The sequence below is a fragment of the Dermacentor silvarum genome, chromosome 8 (assembly GCF_013339745.2).
Source record: "Dermacentor silvarum isolate Dsil-2018 chromosome 8, BIME_Dsil_1.4, whole genome shotgun sequence".
NCBI lineage: Eukaryota > Metazoa > Arthropoda > Arachnida > Ixodida > Ixodidae > Dermacentor > Dermacentor silvarum.
The window spans coordinates 37,622,504-37,637,516 of record NC_051161.1 but is presented as its reverse complement, the minus strand read 5'-3'; the positions used below and the strand labels follow the sequence as shown (position 1 = coordinate 37,637,516).

The window sequence follows — 15,013 nt, the reverse complement described above, 5'->3', positions numbered from 1 at the left end:
CTACTCAAGCGCTTCTTCGAGGTCACGACGATCGGCTCGTCAACAATCAGCCTAGCCGCCATACAGGCACGCGCGCAAGCAGAAGCCGTCCGGGCCAGAGCAGAGTTTGGTCGCAGAGAGGCCGCGATGCGCATTGAGAAGGCAAGAATTGAGGCTGAATTGTATATTTTGCAGCATGAAAAGAAGCGGCAGCTGCAGACGCACAGGCAAATGCGCTCGAGGAAGCCGCGGAGCAGGATGGCGGGGAGCGCGTGCGCACGCTCCCTTCTGTAGACCGAACGCAGCTAACTAGGAGCTTTATCAATGAACAGGATGTTCTACGCGACGCTGCGCTTGTGTTTCCTGAGGTGGATGTTGCCAACTCTAGCGGCCACGTAAACAATGCTCACACTGTCGTCGGGGGCCACCACAGCTACGAATGATTCGATGAGCCTGAGAGCTGATAAACGGCCACTTGACTATAATGCTGCCCCTAACAACCCAAGTTCAAAGCATGCTGGAGCTACGAGTCGTCCTATGGATTTACAAGTTGATCCGCAGCCGCCTGTGTATGCGCCGACACACAACAGCTCAAGCTTAGAGCTAGCCGATGTTCTTAAATTCCTGTGCCGCAAAGACCTTGTTTCAAGCGGTCTTACCAAGGTTTATGATCGACCTGAGAACTTTCGCGCCTTGGAAGTCATCGTTCAAAGGCGTCGTCAGAGATCTAGGTCTTTCTGCCCAGGAAGAGCTCGACCTTCTCATCAAATGGCTTGGTCCTGAATCGTCACATCAGGCTCGGAGGTTGAAATCAGTGCACGTCCGATGACTTTTCAACGGGCTTGAACGTCGTGTGGAAGCGGCTAGACGACACATTTGGGCGCCCTGAGGCAATTGAGGATGCGTTGCTTAAGCGGCTGGAAGACTTCCCGAAAATAGCTTACCGGGATAATACCAGACTCCAAGAGCTTGGTGACCTTCTACTAGAACTCGAGGCTGCGAAAAACTGATCCGTATTCTAGCCGGTCTTAGCTATTTGGATACTTCAAGAGGGGTAAACAAAATTGTCTCGAAGTTGCCATCTGGACTTCAAGAGAATTGGATGTCAGCAGGGTCGAAATATAAGAAAGAACACAAACACTGCATTTCCACCCTTTTTGGTCTTCTGCAAATTTGTCAGAGATCAGGCCAGCATGAGGAAACGACCCAAGTTTCATCTTACACCCCACAAAATGCCTCGTCTGAATTCAATCCAAGAAAGGAAGGCAATGTTCCGAAGACCACGCGGCAAAGATCATCTGTGTCAGCGAGAAAAACAGACGTGGATCCTGCTTCTGCAAAGATTAATCAAGATGCCACTACTAACGAGCACGTGGTGGAATCTATATAAGGACTTAGAACGGTGGTGCCCACATCACAAAAAACCTCACCCTTTGGAAAGGTGTCGCGCATTCCGCAACAAAACCCTGGAAGAGCGGCTATCTTTCCTAAAGAAGCAAGGGATTTGCCTACGATGCTGCTCATCTAAGAACCACATGCAGTGGCAATGTCAGGCAGTTGTGATGTGCCGCATATGCGACAGTGGTGACCATGCCACACCGCTTCACCCAGCATCGCCAAGCTCAGAGCCGTCAAAGGGCAGTGCGTCTGAGGAGAGTACCGCAGACAACTCAGAAAGACGAGTGCACATCTAGGCGTACCGAAGTGGCAAACGCTGGAAACGACACTAGGTCTTGCGCTAAAATCTGCCTCGTAGGGGTGACCCATGAAACTCAGCCTCAGAAGACACTCAGAGCCTACGCGATCCTTGACGATCAGAGTAATCGCGCTCGTTGGTTAGGCCTGAACTTCTCAACGAGTTCCAGGTGAAGGGGACCCCTACGCAGTACACGCTACGCACTTGCTCCGGCAGCACTGAAGTGGTTGGAAGAGTTGCTCAGGGCTTTTTCGTGCAGAGCGTGTCAGGCGAAATCAAGTTTCCTCTTCCGCCTCTCCTCGAGTGCGAGGAAATCCCTGAAAACAGAGGTGAAATTCCAACACCTGACGCTGCACGGCACTACCCGCACTTGAGGGCTGTAGCAACTCAGATACCACCTCTTGATGAGACTGGAATACTGCTCCTCCTTGGCCGAGACATCCTGAGAGCGCACAAGGTTCGCAAAGTAATTAACGGACCCCCCGACGCTCCGTATGCTCAGAAGCTCGACCTCGGTTGGGTCATTGTCGGCGATGTTTGCGTCGGTCGCACGCGGAAAACAAGCAGCGTCAATGTGTTCAAGACCCATGTACTGGACAACGGACGACCATCTCTATTCGAGCCATGCTCGAGGCATTTCTTTGTAAAGGAAGCACCGATTCTCTACGCTGCGGATAGGGTCCCAAAATATTTACATTTGGCAACATTGGATGACACTTTGGCTCGGAATCTTTTCAAAACGACTGAAGAAGACAACCAGCGTGCTTTCTCCATAGAAGACAAGACATTCCTCAAAATGATGAATAGTGAATTCACCCAAGACAAGTTGAACAATTGGGTTGCCCCTCTCCCCTTTCGCACACCGCGAAGTCGGCTTTCCAACAACAGAGAACAAGCTCTGTCTCGTCTGCTCTCGCTACGATGTACCTTGCGAAAAAACCCAGAGACAAGGGAACGTTTCGTCAGCTTCATGAACGAGCTCTTCATCAAGGGTCACGCAGAGGAAGCTCCACCACTTCACGCGGACGAAGAATGCTGGTATCTAACCCATATTCGGCGTTCACCACCCCCAGAAGCCTGATCAAATCCGAGTCGTATTCGACTCTAGCGCTCAGCATGAAGGGGTATCTCTGAACAGCGTTCTCCTGACCGGCCCTGACCTGACAAACAACCTCGTCGGGATCTTGATACGTTTCCGGCAAGAACCAGTGGCGTTTACAGCAGACGTCCAGCAGATGTTCTACAGTTTCATGGTTCGCGAGGACCATCAAAACTACCTGAGGTTCCTCTGGTTTAAGGGCAACGATATCTCTAGAGAAATTATAGAGTGTCGAATGAAGGTTCACGTTTTCGGCAACAGCCCATCACCAGCTGTTTCTACGTATGGCCTTCGACGAACTGCCCAACAAGCTGCCCCACAATTTGGTGAAGATGCCAGAAAGTTCGTTGAAAGAGACTTCTACGTCGATGATGCGCTGAAGTCTCTCCCAAGAGAAGAAGACGCCATTAGTCTGTTGCAAAGAACGCAGAAAATGCTTGCAACAGCTAATATAAGGCTGCACAAAATAGCTTCGAATAGGCATAATGTGCTGAATGCATTTTCTCCAGAAGACCACGCCCAGGGACTCAAGAACCTCGACTTTGCCAAAGACATGTCGCTTACGCAGAGAAGTCTCGGGCTACTGTGGGACATAGGAAACGACAGCTTCGTCTTCAGGGCTCCTCTTCAAGACAGGCCATATACGCGTCGAGGAAGTGTTGTCGACCGTCAACAGCCTTTATGACCCACTAGGTTTTGTGGCTCCAATAACGGTCCAAGGCAAGTTCCTCCTCCGTGATCTCGTGACGAAGGGTTATGACTGGGACACACCGCTTTCGGACGAAAAGAAGCAGATCTGGGACGAGTGGAAGAACTCTCTCCAGGCACTGCATCATCTTCACGTGCGAAGAACATACGCCAGTCTCGACGCTTGAAGCCGAAAGTAGGGACATACATGTATTTTCAGACGCGTCCACAAGGGCCGTCGCAGCGGTGGCATACCTACGCGTGACCGAAAAGCAAGGAAACAGACACGTTGGATTTGTCATGGGAAAGGCCAAGCTCGCTCCACAACCAGAGCACACTATCCCAAGGCTTGAGTTGTGTGCAGCGGTGCTTGCTGTGGAAATGGCCGATTCCATACTACGGGAGTTGGACTTCCAGCCGAACTCGGTCACGTTCTACACGGACAGCAAAGTGGTCTTGGGTTACATACACAACGAAACAAGAAGATTCTACGTGTATGTGGCCAACCGAGTACAGCGCATACGTAGCAGCACGCAGCCTGAACAATAGAAATATGTTCACACCGAAAATCCAGCAGACCACGCCACTAGAGCGATTGCTGCGGCACAGCTTGAGAGCACGAACTGGCTGTCTGGTCCTGAATTTCTCTCACAACGAGAAGAGGAAGCACCGTCGTCAAGCTTCACTCTCCTAAATCCTGATGAAGACAGAGAAATACGACCTGAAGTCCGCAAATTATTTGGGCACCCGCGCACTCCTCTCTCCCCGGCAACGAGGCGGCTCACAACGTAGCTCGAGGACTTACTCGCCGAGCAAGTGAGCCCGCCCAGCCGGGAACGAGAGGAGACCGCATGGTCAGCTACAAAGAAATAACCGATTACTATCGGCTGGGAAGGGCCCGGTACCCACCAGCTCATCCCGCGCTAACCAGGAAGCAGACGGTGGCCTGGCGCCTCCTGCAAACAAACATGTATCCAAACGCGGTGGCCTGCAGCAGATTCTATCCAGGGCAATACAACGATCAATGCAAATTATGTAAATGTAGGGCGGATCTGCCACATATTCTATGGGCATGCTCGAAGGCGGCTCCTTTCGAGGGCCGCAAAATTCAAAACCGGCAGCAGTGGGAGACCCTGCTGCTCAGCTCAGACCAGCAAGACCAGGTCTGGGCCGTCCAGCTAGCCGAGGCAGCCGCTGAGACCCAAGGGATCTCGGCCGTCTGCTAGGCGGAGGGAGGCTGCGTCCGCCCTCGTGAATTGCTGGCACCATTAAAGTTGTATCTCTCTCTCTCTCTCTCTCTCTCTCTTTCTCTCTGAAGTCCGCACTCTCGCGACTGAGGTTAACAAAAGACAACGACTAGGAGCCGAACGCTTTCTTAGGTTCTCAAGCTGGAAATCTCTCGCTTGTGCTGTGGGAAATCTGATCGGGGTTGTCCGACGCGCAAAGAGCACGTCACAAGAAGAGATAGCTCCCGTTGAGGCGCTCTCTAAAGCCAGACTCGTCATCATTCGCGCAGTACAGCAAGACGCATTTTTTGAGGAGATACGCTGTATCCAGAGAGGAGAACCAGTCCACAAGACAAGCTCGCTTCGAAGGCTTGACCCATTTTTAGACGCCAATGGCTTGATTCGCGTCGGCGGCCGTTTGAACAGAGGCGATCTTCCGGACGATGAGAAACACCCTCTCTTAATGCCGGGTCGGCACCATGTCACGACGCTTCTCGTGCGCCACCACCATGAATGCGTGCAACACCAGGGCCGGCACTTCACGGAAGGAGCCGTACGAGCGGCTGGTTATTGGATCGTCGGAGGTAAAAGGTGCATTTCATCCGTGTTGGAGGCATGCATTTCATGCAATAAGCTGCGAGGGCGCTTTCACAACCAGAAGATGGCTGACCTTCCGGCAGACAGAATCAGCACATATCCTCCTTTCACGAATGTTGAAATTGACGTTTTCGGTCCCTGGATGGATGCCTCTCGCCGAACGAGAGGTGGTGTTGCAAACAGCAAGCGCTGGGCAGTTATGTTCACTTGCTTAAGCATTCGCGCAGTACACATTGAGCTGATTGAATCATTGGACACGTCAAGTTTCATTAATGCCTTGCGAAGGTTCTTATCAGTGCGAGGACCCATCAAGTGTCGGGTGGTGTTTCCCGGGCCTGGGGGACGACAACGGGGACGGAATCCGCGGTTCAAGAAGCGCGGGACCGCCAGACTCGCCCCACCAGCCCTAGAGACAGGACCACTTTTTTACGGGGACTAAAAACTGAACGTTTTGTGTGTTTTTAACTTGCTTTTTTGACCTTCCCAATGTTATTAAAGTTTGTTTTAAATATTCAACTTCGTTCGACCCGTTATCTAGCTGGATAGCGGACGCTTTGATCCCGTCAAGTGCGATCCGCGAGGCCAGCATATACAATGGAAAAGTTAAATTAAGGTATTATACGAAGATCATGTGTGACACGTACTGCAGTCTTTCAAGATACACGCCCGCGCGGCTGTATCTTGAAAGCCATCTGCTGCGGGGGCAGAGTCCGCCCTCCCTGTGTTTTCGCGGCTAAGATCGCGTTGATGCGAGTGCCGGCACGAAGCTCAATTAGCTCGCTGCTGCTGCCGCACTGACTCACTCCAGCGTTTTGACAGCGAGCTTCCGCGGTCATCGAGTGAGATGCGTTCATGTTTGCTTGTGCGCGCGTGACACCGTGCTTGTTAATTTAGTTATTGTGCCTATGTTTACAAGTTTAGACGGCCGATAACTGTATAGCTGTCCACTAATTTGCTATCGCACTCGATGCTTCGCCTTGCGGGCGAAACTGCGATTTTTTAAAACCAGCACAAGATTGGCAGAGAATGCGGTATTAATAACTGGCGCAATAATATTGACAGAGTAGGCGGAACGCAAGTGAGACATACCCCCCTCCCCCCCCCCCCCCCCCCCCCCCCAAAAAAAATAAAGAGGCCCCGAGAAAGTGCCAAAACAGAGACTGTGTGGCTGAATGCAAGTCCCCCGTTGAATGACAGTTGGCGCTTCTTTCAAGTGAATATGAAATTTGCGCATTTTGCGCAAGAATGTGGCATTGGAGGGCAGTATGTATAGGACCAGATCACTGCAGTCAGCGCGTTTCATAACCAGAAATTGGGCCATATCGCTCACAGCGGTACGCCGCAGCGTACATTTCAATGCATACCGTCGACCGCCTATCCACACTAACGCGGTTACGGCGAATAGGCCATTTAGCGGCGGCGGCGCGAAGTCCGCACGTGGCGCGTGGCTGAATGTATATTCAGGCAAGTTTGTCAACTTGTCTGACTATATATGGCGCGGGATCGATTCCGCCCAGCACTGTATATTTTTGTCATTGAATGGCAGCACACACCCAGCGGCACATATCCAGAGACCAGTGGCATAGCCAGTTTTTTTCGGGGGGGGGGGGGGGGGGGCATCTTCTTGGCCCGTGACGGGGAAGGTGAAGGGAGGAGGGAAAGCTGGGCAGGCTGCCTACTAAGCCAAAAAAATTCAGAGAGGCCACGTGTAAATACGGCCTTGCATCTTATCAGTATCCTGTATAATTATGTATTGTTCCGTTTGCACGAATTGGCATTTGCTTTCCTCAGGTAGCTCTTATGTTCTCAGAAAAGTACTATATGCAACCTGGTACGAACGAAAAACACACCGACGCGACAAATGCTGCCATTATAAAAATCTTGTAGACCTGCTAAGTCCATGGAATTCGCATGCAGGTCATGTCACAGCCACGGCTGCTCGATGAAAAGGCACACCGTGTGTCTTTCCATCGAGTGGCAATGCTACAGCAGCTTATGTGGAATACAGTGCTCGAGCGAAATCTAAGGTCTGCTAAGTTCTCACTGGTGTTGGATGCGTCAGGCGCTGCATGCCTCTGTTGTCCCGCACTTCTGTTGTCTCACTTCCAAATCTTGGACTCTTCTCTTCTTGTGAGCTATCTGAGATTTCTAAGCTTTTCTCACCGTTTCCAAACCCAATCAGCCTCTCCACGGGCTTTTGAGTCTTTTGCGCAATCCTGGGCACGCCATATAGGCACGGTCCGAGGTCGTTATACTAACTCTATGGTCCGGGGCACCCGGTCATGAGAGAGAGAGAGATGAACGGGGTGGGAAAGGTAGGGGGGTTAACCGGAAGAGATTCTGGTTTGCTACCCTGCACTAGGGGGAAGGGTAAGGGGAAATGAAAGACGGAAGGGGTACCTACTGTCGGTATAAGCTCTGTCATTTACGCTGATATTACTACAGCTATAATATCGCGCTTGAGCCGTGAGCACGCCGCATACACGAGATCGACTTTCAACTCTACATAGTTGTTGTCGCTGTAAAACATCCGTGTAAGAAACTGGAACCCTATGTGTGTAGTATCATAATATAATAATCTAATGTCTTTACTAAGCATTAGAAGTTTCACTGAGATAAAGAAAGATGGCAACACCGAAGTGCGGACAATATCTTATGAACGGACAGCAGTTGACTGCCCAGTCGTGATACTGCGTTGGAAAAAGATCCTCTTTGGACGTCATCTCGGGGATAACAGCGCGGGTTATAAAGAGGGTAGGTCTGAGCTGACGAGAGTCTACGTACAAGAAAGTAAAATAAACCAAAGGGACTGTCAGAGGACGAAATCTGAAGTAGAAATGAAAATATTGCATCGGGGGAGAAAAACCGTTAAGAGAGAAGGGGTAGACGTCTCTAAGCGTCATTTAGGGGCCCTGCCTCTTGCCGACTTGAAGCGTCGTGGCCGATGCCTTCATGCGCTCGCGTTCCTTGACCTGTAGCCATGAAGCCTCGGAAGTACAGCTGTCGTCTTGATCTGCGGTTCGCATCAGCAGCCCGCGCTTATATAGTTTCCCGACCGCGGTTGCGAGCGTTAAAACACCGCGTCGGATCTTGGGTACCTGTCCTTGGCGTTGTGGAAGTGCAAGCAGTTACTGAAATAAAATGTGACCGTGAAATAAATACACCTACTTCGTTACATCGGATAAGTCGATATATCGCTCTTTCCTGATGCCGAGTTTCAACTGCATTAGTTCATCCCTCGATAAACACTTCCGGCAGGACTCTCGCTACTGTGCACTCTCAGTGTCACCCCCCCCCCCCCCCCCCCCCCCCCCCCCGTTTCTTTTTAAGTTCAAAGTCCAGGAAGAGAGGAAGCATAGCGTTGTTTTAAGCTTAATCACGACTCTGTCGGGACGTAGAGGTCGACAGCAGCCGAGAGAAATACAGGGAGAACAAGAGGGAGAGACAGAGCGCAAAATGAAGGAGACAGAATCTTGGCGCCGCGTCGTAAGCGGATCGCGTTCTTTCTTTCCCGATTACGTGTTATCGTCGCGGAGGGCGGCGATAGGCAGGCGCCTGCTGCCACCAGTCGCGCACACTCCTTGCGTGTAGAAGAGAGTGGTCAAAGCCGCACCGTACGGGAAGCGGCGATATAGTCGGCACTCTTTAGCGCGAACGAAACGAAAAGGCCGGACCCGCGACTTCCAGTCATCGCGATCTCAAGATGAAGCCACGGACAAGTTGTGTCGCTCTGGGTGTCCTCGTCGCGGCGCTGTTCCTTACAGAGACGACAGGTCAGTGACCACATCTGCAGATTTGTACACATATCGGTAGTTGTTTACATTGCGGGATATAAAGATGAGCAAATAAATATATTTGAAACCTACACGCTCCGTCCTTCTTGGATTACCACTTTCAGGGATGATTTCACTGCTGAGAGATGAAATGCTCAACGCACGACTCATGCACAGGAGCGAAACCGGCATATCCTGTCGGCGGCTTAGCCAATCGAACTGTAACGAAATTGATACACTCTAAAGCGATTTGTTGAGAGTACGACGAGCCAGATATTTACGCCGCAGTGTAAAGTCACGTTTCTGCTCACTTTCCGAGTAGATCATCAGTAACGGTGGCCAGCGCGTGCGCGCAGAAGTGATGCTGGGCCACCACGTGGTGCGCTGATTTCTTTCCTGCAGGGTGCCAAAGGGTGAGCGTTTTAATTGGCCTAGACTCTGAGAATGGGCGCGCTGCCAGATCTCAGAGGCCATCATTCTAAGTGTGCCAGGGTCATCGTGCCATCGCGCATATGGCGCCCTTCACGTTATCCCTCAACAACAGCAGCTCGTAATTTGAAGCGCTGATCCCGTTTTTACACATTTTGGCTGTTCTTAATAAATATATTTGGTTAAAAGACATGCTCCGTAGACAAAACAGTTCATCCCCTTTAGCTTTTTGTCTTTTTTGCCTTTGCGAAAGAGTGAAAAAGTACTTTAACCAAAGTAAACGAACTTGTGGTACAATGGAGTTCACGCTGTCTCACTATGCAGGGTTGACCGGTAGTCTTCGGCCCTCTTATTAGATGTGACTTCTTGTGGACTGCCGATTACTTTGTTCGACTTTGTTCAGCGAATATTATTACGATCGTACTCAAGCACCGCAAGTCATACTTTTTTTTTTTTTTTTTTGGTTCTCCGGAGCGAACATTCTTTCGATCGTACTCTCGTGTGGTGAGACGAATGGAGTGCTGCATTTTGAGGAACGTTTTCTTGAATGAAAATTTCGTCATCATCATGCTTTTCCTGGCGTCAGCTTGTTCCACTAGTCACTTGAACCGGCACGGCCTTAACCAGCTCAGCAAATCACGCGGACAGCCCGACGCGACAACATTTACACGTAACGAGTTCAGATCGCTGCGGCAGCTTGCGGCGAGGCGAGAGAACACAGCGTATCCCGTTCATCGCGCTGCTAACCGGACCGACTCGAGCCGTCCACGTTCACATGTGCGTTGCATGTGTGTCGGGCTGAGTCAACCTACACCTGTGCAATCAAGCAGGAGTAGCCTGTATCGACGGTCGCTCAGTCCGATCGACTATAGCGTTTACATGAACGCGAGATGTAAATCTTAGCCGGGCAAGTCAATTCTACCCATTTAAATCAGGCTCGTGTAAATGTCCTGAATGAGCGCTTGCTACGGTTTTCCTGCTCAGACAGTTGCTATAGCGACGGTGCTCCTATGTAGGCAGTACGAAGGGAACCCACTGCCATACGTTATCCAATGCTGAGCTCCGCAAATACACTGCTGTCTCAGTGAAATTTAGCAAATTCAGATCTCAGCGAACAGCATCTTGCGTTTCTTTAATCGAACCTTGGCTTGCTTCCTATCTCTAAATTTACACCCAGAGAGAGAAACACCAATTCATCGCGTAGGCGACAGAAACATCACTTCTGGCTTTAGACCCCTTTCGCTTATCACCGCTTCATACAATATCATACGTACGCTATCATACGTATACTTATAAGATCTTGCATTAGTCATCCTACTTCGTTCATAGTTCATATATATGTGCTTAATACATAGGCTGAGACATTAAAGTTCCTATATCTTCTGCAGGAAACCATACCCGTAGCCGACCAGCATGGATTTCGAGAGAGAGTAGTCAACTGTCGCGCAAATAATCGGAGCCGTCAGGACTTTATGAGCTAGCTTTTAACAACCGTTAAGTCATGGAGTTATGACCCTTTTTCGGCTTAACCAAAGCGTTTATTACTTTTTCTTTCTCTTGTCCTGGGTACCGCAGCTCTATCTCTTTCAAAGCGGACACCTGAACTCTTCCACGCACCGCAGTTCCTCAGTGACTATAGCGTTCTGCCACTGGGCACAATGTCGCGGGTTCTATTCCCAACCATGGCGGCCGCCTTGTACCGGGTTTTGGGTGCACGTTAAGAAAACTTCAGGTGGCCAAAATCAATCCGGAGCTCTCCGCTATATTCGGCGTCCTCATAACCCGTTGCACAGTTTCGGGAAGTTAACCCCCAAACTTAACTTAAGCGCCAACACACGGTTCCCAGGCAGTCCTTTTCTCAGAGGTACACGACGCGGTGTAGATGCCAGGTAACGTGGTGACTCAAAGAAATCGGCAAATGAGCGCACAGTGTCTGAACCAACACGACACTTTTATGCAAAAAACATTTTCCCACTTGCATACATCATTTAGAAAATCGTCAGCAACTTGGTTGTGGTATAGTGCTACAAAAAAATCTCCAGACGTGTTCCTCAAGAAACAAAATTTAGTAGTCGAAAGCAATCTATGTCGATTCAGAAATCGAGCCCGCTGCACTGGCTAAACATCGAGGTAGCAGTTTTGCGAACTAAACCATGTAGGTGGCAACACTAGGTCGAAAAAAAAAAAAAACATTTCGTGGTTTGGTCAAGATTTATTACATTCTTCAATGACGGCAATGACCATGCCGTCTCAGTCTTATGTAACTTCGTTGCATATTAGCAACGTACGTTGGCGAAAGAAAATCGCAGTTGGTAATGGTTTTTTTTTTTCTCCTGTAGCTAAATTCACGGTGCATTTAGCAGGAACGTAACGGTATGACGACATACTTGGTGAGCGTTTTAGCTCTTTCCTGTCCTGAAGCTTTTTTCCGTCCTTGGATAACGTCTTAACTTTACGGAATAAGATGGACCAATAAGCCCAGCAACAAGTATTGATACTTTTTAGCGCCTGTAGACTAGTTAATAGAGGGCGATGTAATTACTACGCTGTGCCAACTTCAACTGTTTAACATTTACGTGCCATTGCGTCTTAAGTTTTAGCAGTTGTGCATTCTGGTGTCTACGTTTTCCTTTCGTCTTTGCGCTTATGTTAGTACTAAAATGGGGGGGGGGGGGGGGGGTAGCCGAATATGCTTACCAACACGCCCAACACAGCTGCACTGACGACATATGACCAAAGGATCAGACGTGAATGAGACCATAGCGTTTTTCATTGGTACAGCTATATAGCCAGCAGTGACGTCATAACCAGGGAAACTGTGTACACGCGAAATATGTTAGGAGCGGTGTCCTGGACGTGCCATAAGACAATGGCACCGATGACGCACGCAGGTGTCCCGACCGAGCCATCGGCGACGACGTCCGAGCCCTGCCCGACGCCACTGTGTTCGGGACCCAGGTGCCGGGGCACCAAGTTGGGCCCAAACGGTTGCCAGGTGTGCGACTGCGACGGGCCTGAACAGTGCCCCGTCGTGCAATGCGCTCCAGGATGCAGGGCCGAAGAGACCGCTCCGGAAGGACGATGTCCCACCTGCGTCTGCAATGGTGAGCACCGCATTCAAGCTTCGTGGAGGTAACGCGTACAATATAGTGGGAAGAACGCGCACGCGGCTTGCCGCTAGCGCTAAGCGCGAAAGCCGGCGAGCGCAATTTCAAGGCTGCGAAGCGATTAAACGCACCTTTATTGTGTTAGCATGAGAAGTGTCAAAGTGAAAAAAAAAAGTATCTGGTGAAGTGTGGGAAGTTGGTCACGTGGATGTTATATATATATATATATATATATATCACTATCAGCCTATATTTATGTCCACTGCAGCACAAAGGCGTCTCCCTGCGATCTATAATTACTCCTGTCTTTTGCGCTAGCTGATTCCAACGTGCGCCTGCAAATTTCCTAACTTCCTCACCCCACCTAGTTTTCTGCCGTCCTCGACTGCGCTTCCCTTCTCTTGGTATCCACTCTGTAACTCTAATGGTCCACTGGTTATATATATATATATATATATATATATATATATATATATATATATATATATATATATATATAGTGAGCATTACACTTACGCTTACGCTTCATCGTCGCGACTGAAGGCCTTCGTTGAAGTGTTGTTTAGGAGTTCATTCGACACGCGTCCTGCCTCTTCGAGGAGCGAAGTGCAACTGACGGTGTTCTGGAGCAGATATATTGTTTATATATATACTGCTTAGTTTTCCAGCACCTCCACCTCTTGTGCGACAATGGTTAGGTCGCAAGACTCCTTTTTATAGTCCTGAGCTAAAACTCCCCAACGAAGGCCTTAAGTCGCGACGATGAAGCGTAAGTGTGATGCTCACAGTATTATCGTAACCGACACACGCAGGACGTGTGTCGAATGAGCTCCTAAACAACACTTTGCAATATTACTTACGTACGAGGTTTAACTCGTACACCCGGGACCTCAAAGAGGTGCAATGCAATGATAACGCATTCCTCGCATTTACCGCTAAATCACCGCTAATTTGTTCTTTTTTCTTTCGTGGCTTTTCGCACTCCGCAGAAATTCGCACTCCGATCGGAGTGGAGAGAGCACGCAAATATCAAATGTGTCATGTGAATGCAGCGACGGAAAAGGCGCTGACTATGCAGTGCTGGCGCGTATATTGCGACTGGGGACACGCCGTGGGCACTTGTCCTGCTATGACGTATTACTGAATGGTTAAGGAGTACATATGCTTTTTCGGTCTGTGGCACCGCGTTCGAAATATCATATATTATCTTTGCGACTGAGTTTTCTTGCTTTAGTGAACAAAAAGAAAGACAGAGGAGGTTGCATACAGAATGTTCTTTGCCTAATTTCTGAAAAAGTGTGCTAACGGTAGTCATGAAAAAAAAAAAAAAAAAACAAACAAACAAACAAACAAACACGCGTGATAAACAGGACAGTTGGAAGGACACGGACGCAGAGCTGTCTGTCCTGTTTTTCGTGCTGTTTTCGTTTTTATATAACGATCGTTCACCAACCAGCTCGCCTTTGCACTACTAACCTAACGGTATCCTTTTAATCTATGCCGAAATGACTCATTCAAGTTACAAGGCTCGTTGAACTCCGTGCATACAACGCAAAATATTTTTCTTGCACGCCAACGTGTAGATGGTATCGTGAAGTTTCCAAGCCAGTGCTAGTGAACCGGCAATTTCTTGTTTGTTCGTTTCGTCCACAGCTGCGCCGACGTACAGCAACCGCGAGGTGGACGTGCCCTGTTTCACGCCCCTGCTGCGAGAGGCCTTGCGACGCCTGGCCGAAGTTGAGGAGCAGCTGCACCAGCTGCGACACCTGACCCAAGAGAACGGGATGAGGCTGCACAGGCTCCTGCCCCCTGCCGAGCACCATCCGCATCACCAGCCGCACCACCACCAGCCTCACCATCCGGCACCGCCACACGCCGGTAACCCGGAAGCCCTGCCCCAGCCTGCCCCCGCAGTGCCAGCTGGCGGCGATGCGCAGCATGCGAACAGCACCGCTTGACACTGTGACTAACACAAATGCTGAAGTGCGAGCATGACTCCTTGCTACCGCGATGAAGCATGGCGTTTGAAACAAGAAAAAAACAGCACAGAAGTGCTGTCCTGCCGCATGCGCCACTTGCATAACGTTGCCAATAAACTCTACTACCACTCGCGCTGCTTCGCTTGGCTTTATCTAACCACTTGTCTAGACGACGCTATCGGTGCAAATTTAATCGCGAAAGAAATGTACTACGCTCAGATGCTGTATTTGGTGACTGTTCTTCTGGATGACAACTTCTTCAGCTGACCCATGAAGAGACTGTGTGCAACGTCGACTTCTTTAGTATCATATCATCCTTGACGAGCCTTTGATTGCAGCTGACCATTCAGATACTGAACGGTCAGCTACGTCTTCTTTTTTCCCCTCGTAGTTGCTACACCACGTGGCTCACAGTCACTGCCCAAGCACGATCTGTGTTTG

At 49.8% G+C, this 15,013-nt stretch overlaps 1 protein-coding gene across 3 annotated transcripts in view; it reads left to right on the top strand.

Annotated features, from left to right (window-relative positions):
- The window catches only part of LOC119461035 (uncharacterized), a 26,982-nt gene extending 12,277 nt beyond the window's left edge, over nucleotides 1–14,705 (top strand). Inside the window, exons 2-4 of one of the 3 annotated variants that reach the window (XM_049672455.1) lie at nucleotides 8,900–9,057; nucleotides 12,378–12,590; nucleotides 14,247–14,705. In XM_049672455.1, the coding sequence (XP_049528412.1) occupies nucleotides 8,988–9,057; nucleotides 12,378–12,590; nucleotides 14,247–14,551 (588 nt within the window). In that variant the 5' untranslated portion in view covers nucleotides 8,900–8,987 and the 3' untranslated portion in view covers nucleotides 14,552–14,705. Of the gene's footprint in view, nucleotides 1–8,834; nucleotides 9,058–12,377; nucleotides 12,591–14,246 lie in introns of those variants that run through there. The other 2 variants (XM_037722212.2, XM_049672454.1) reach the window with 2 other exon arrangements.
- Nucleotides 14,706–15,013: the final 308 nt, after the last annotated feature.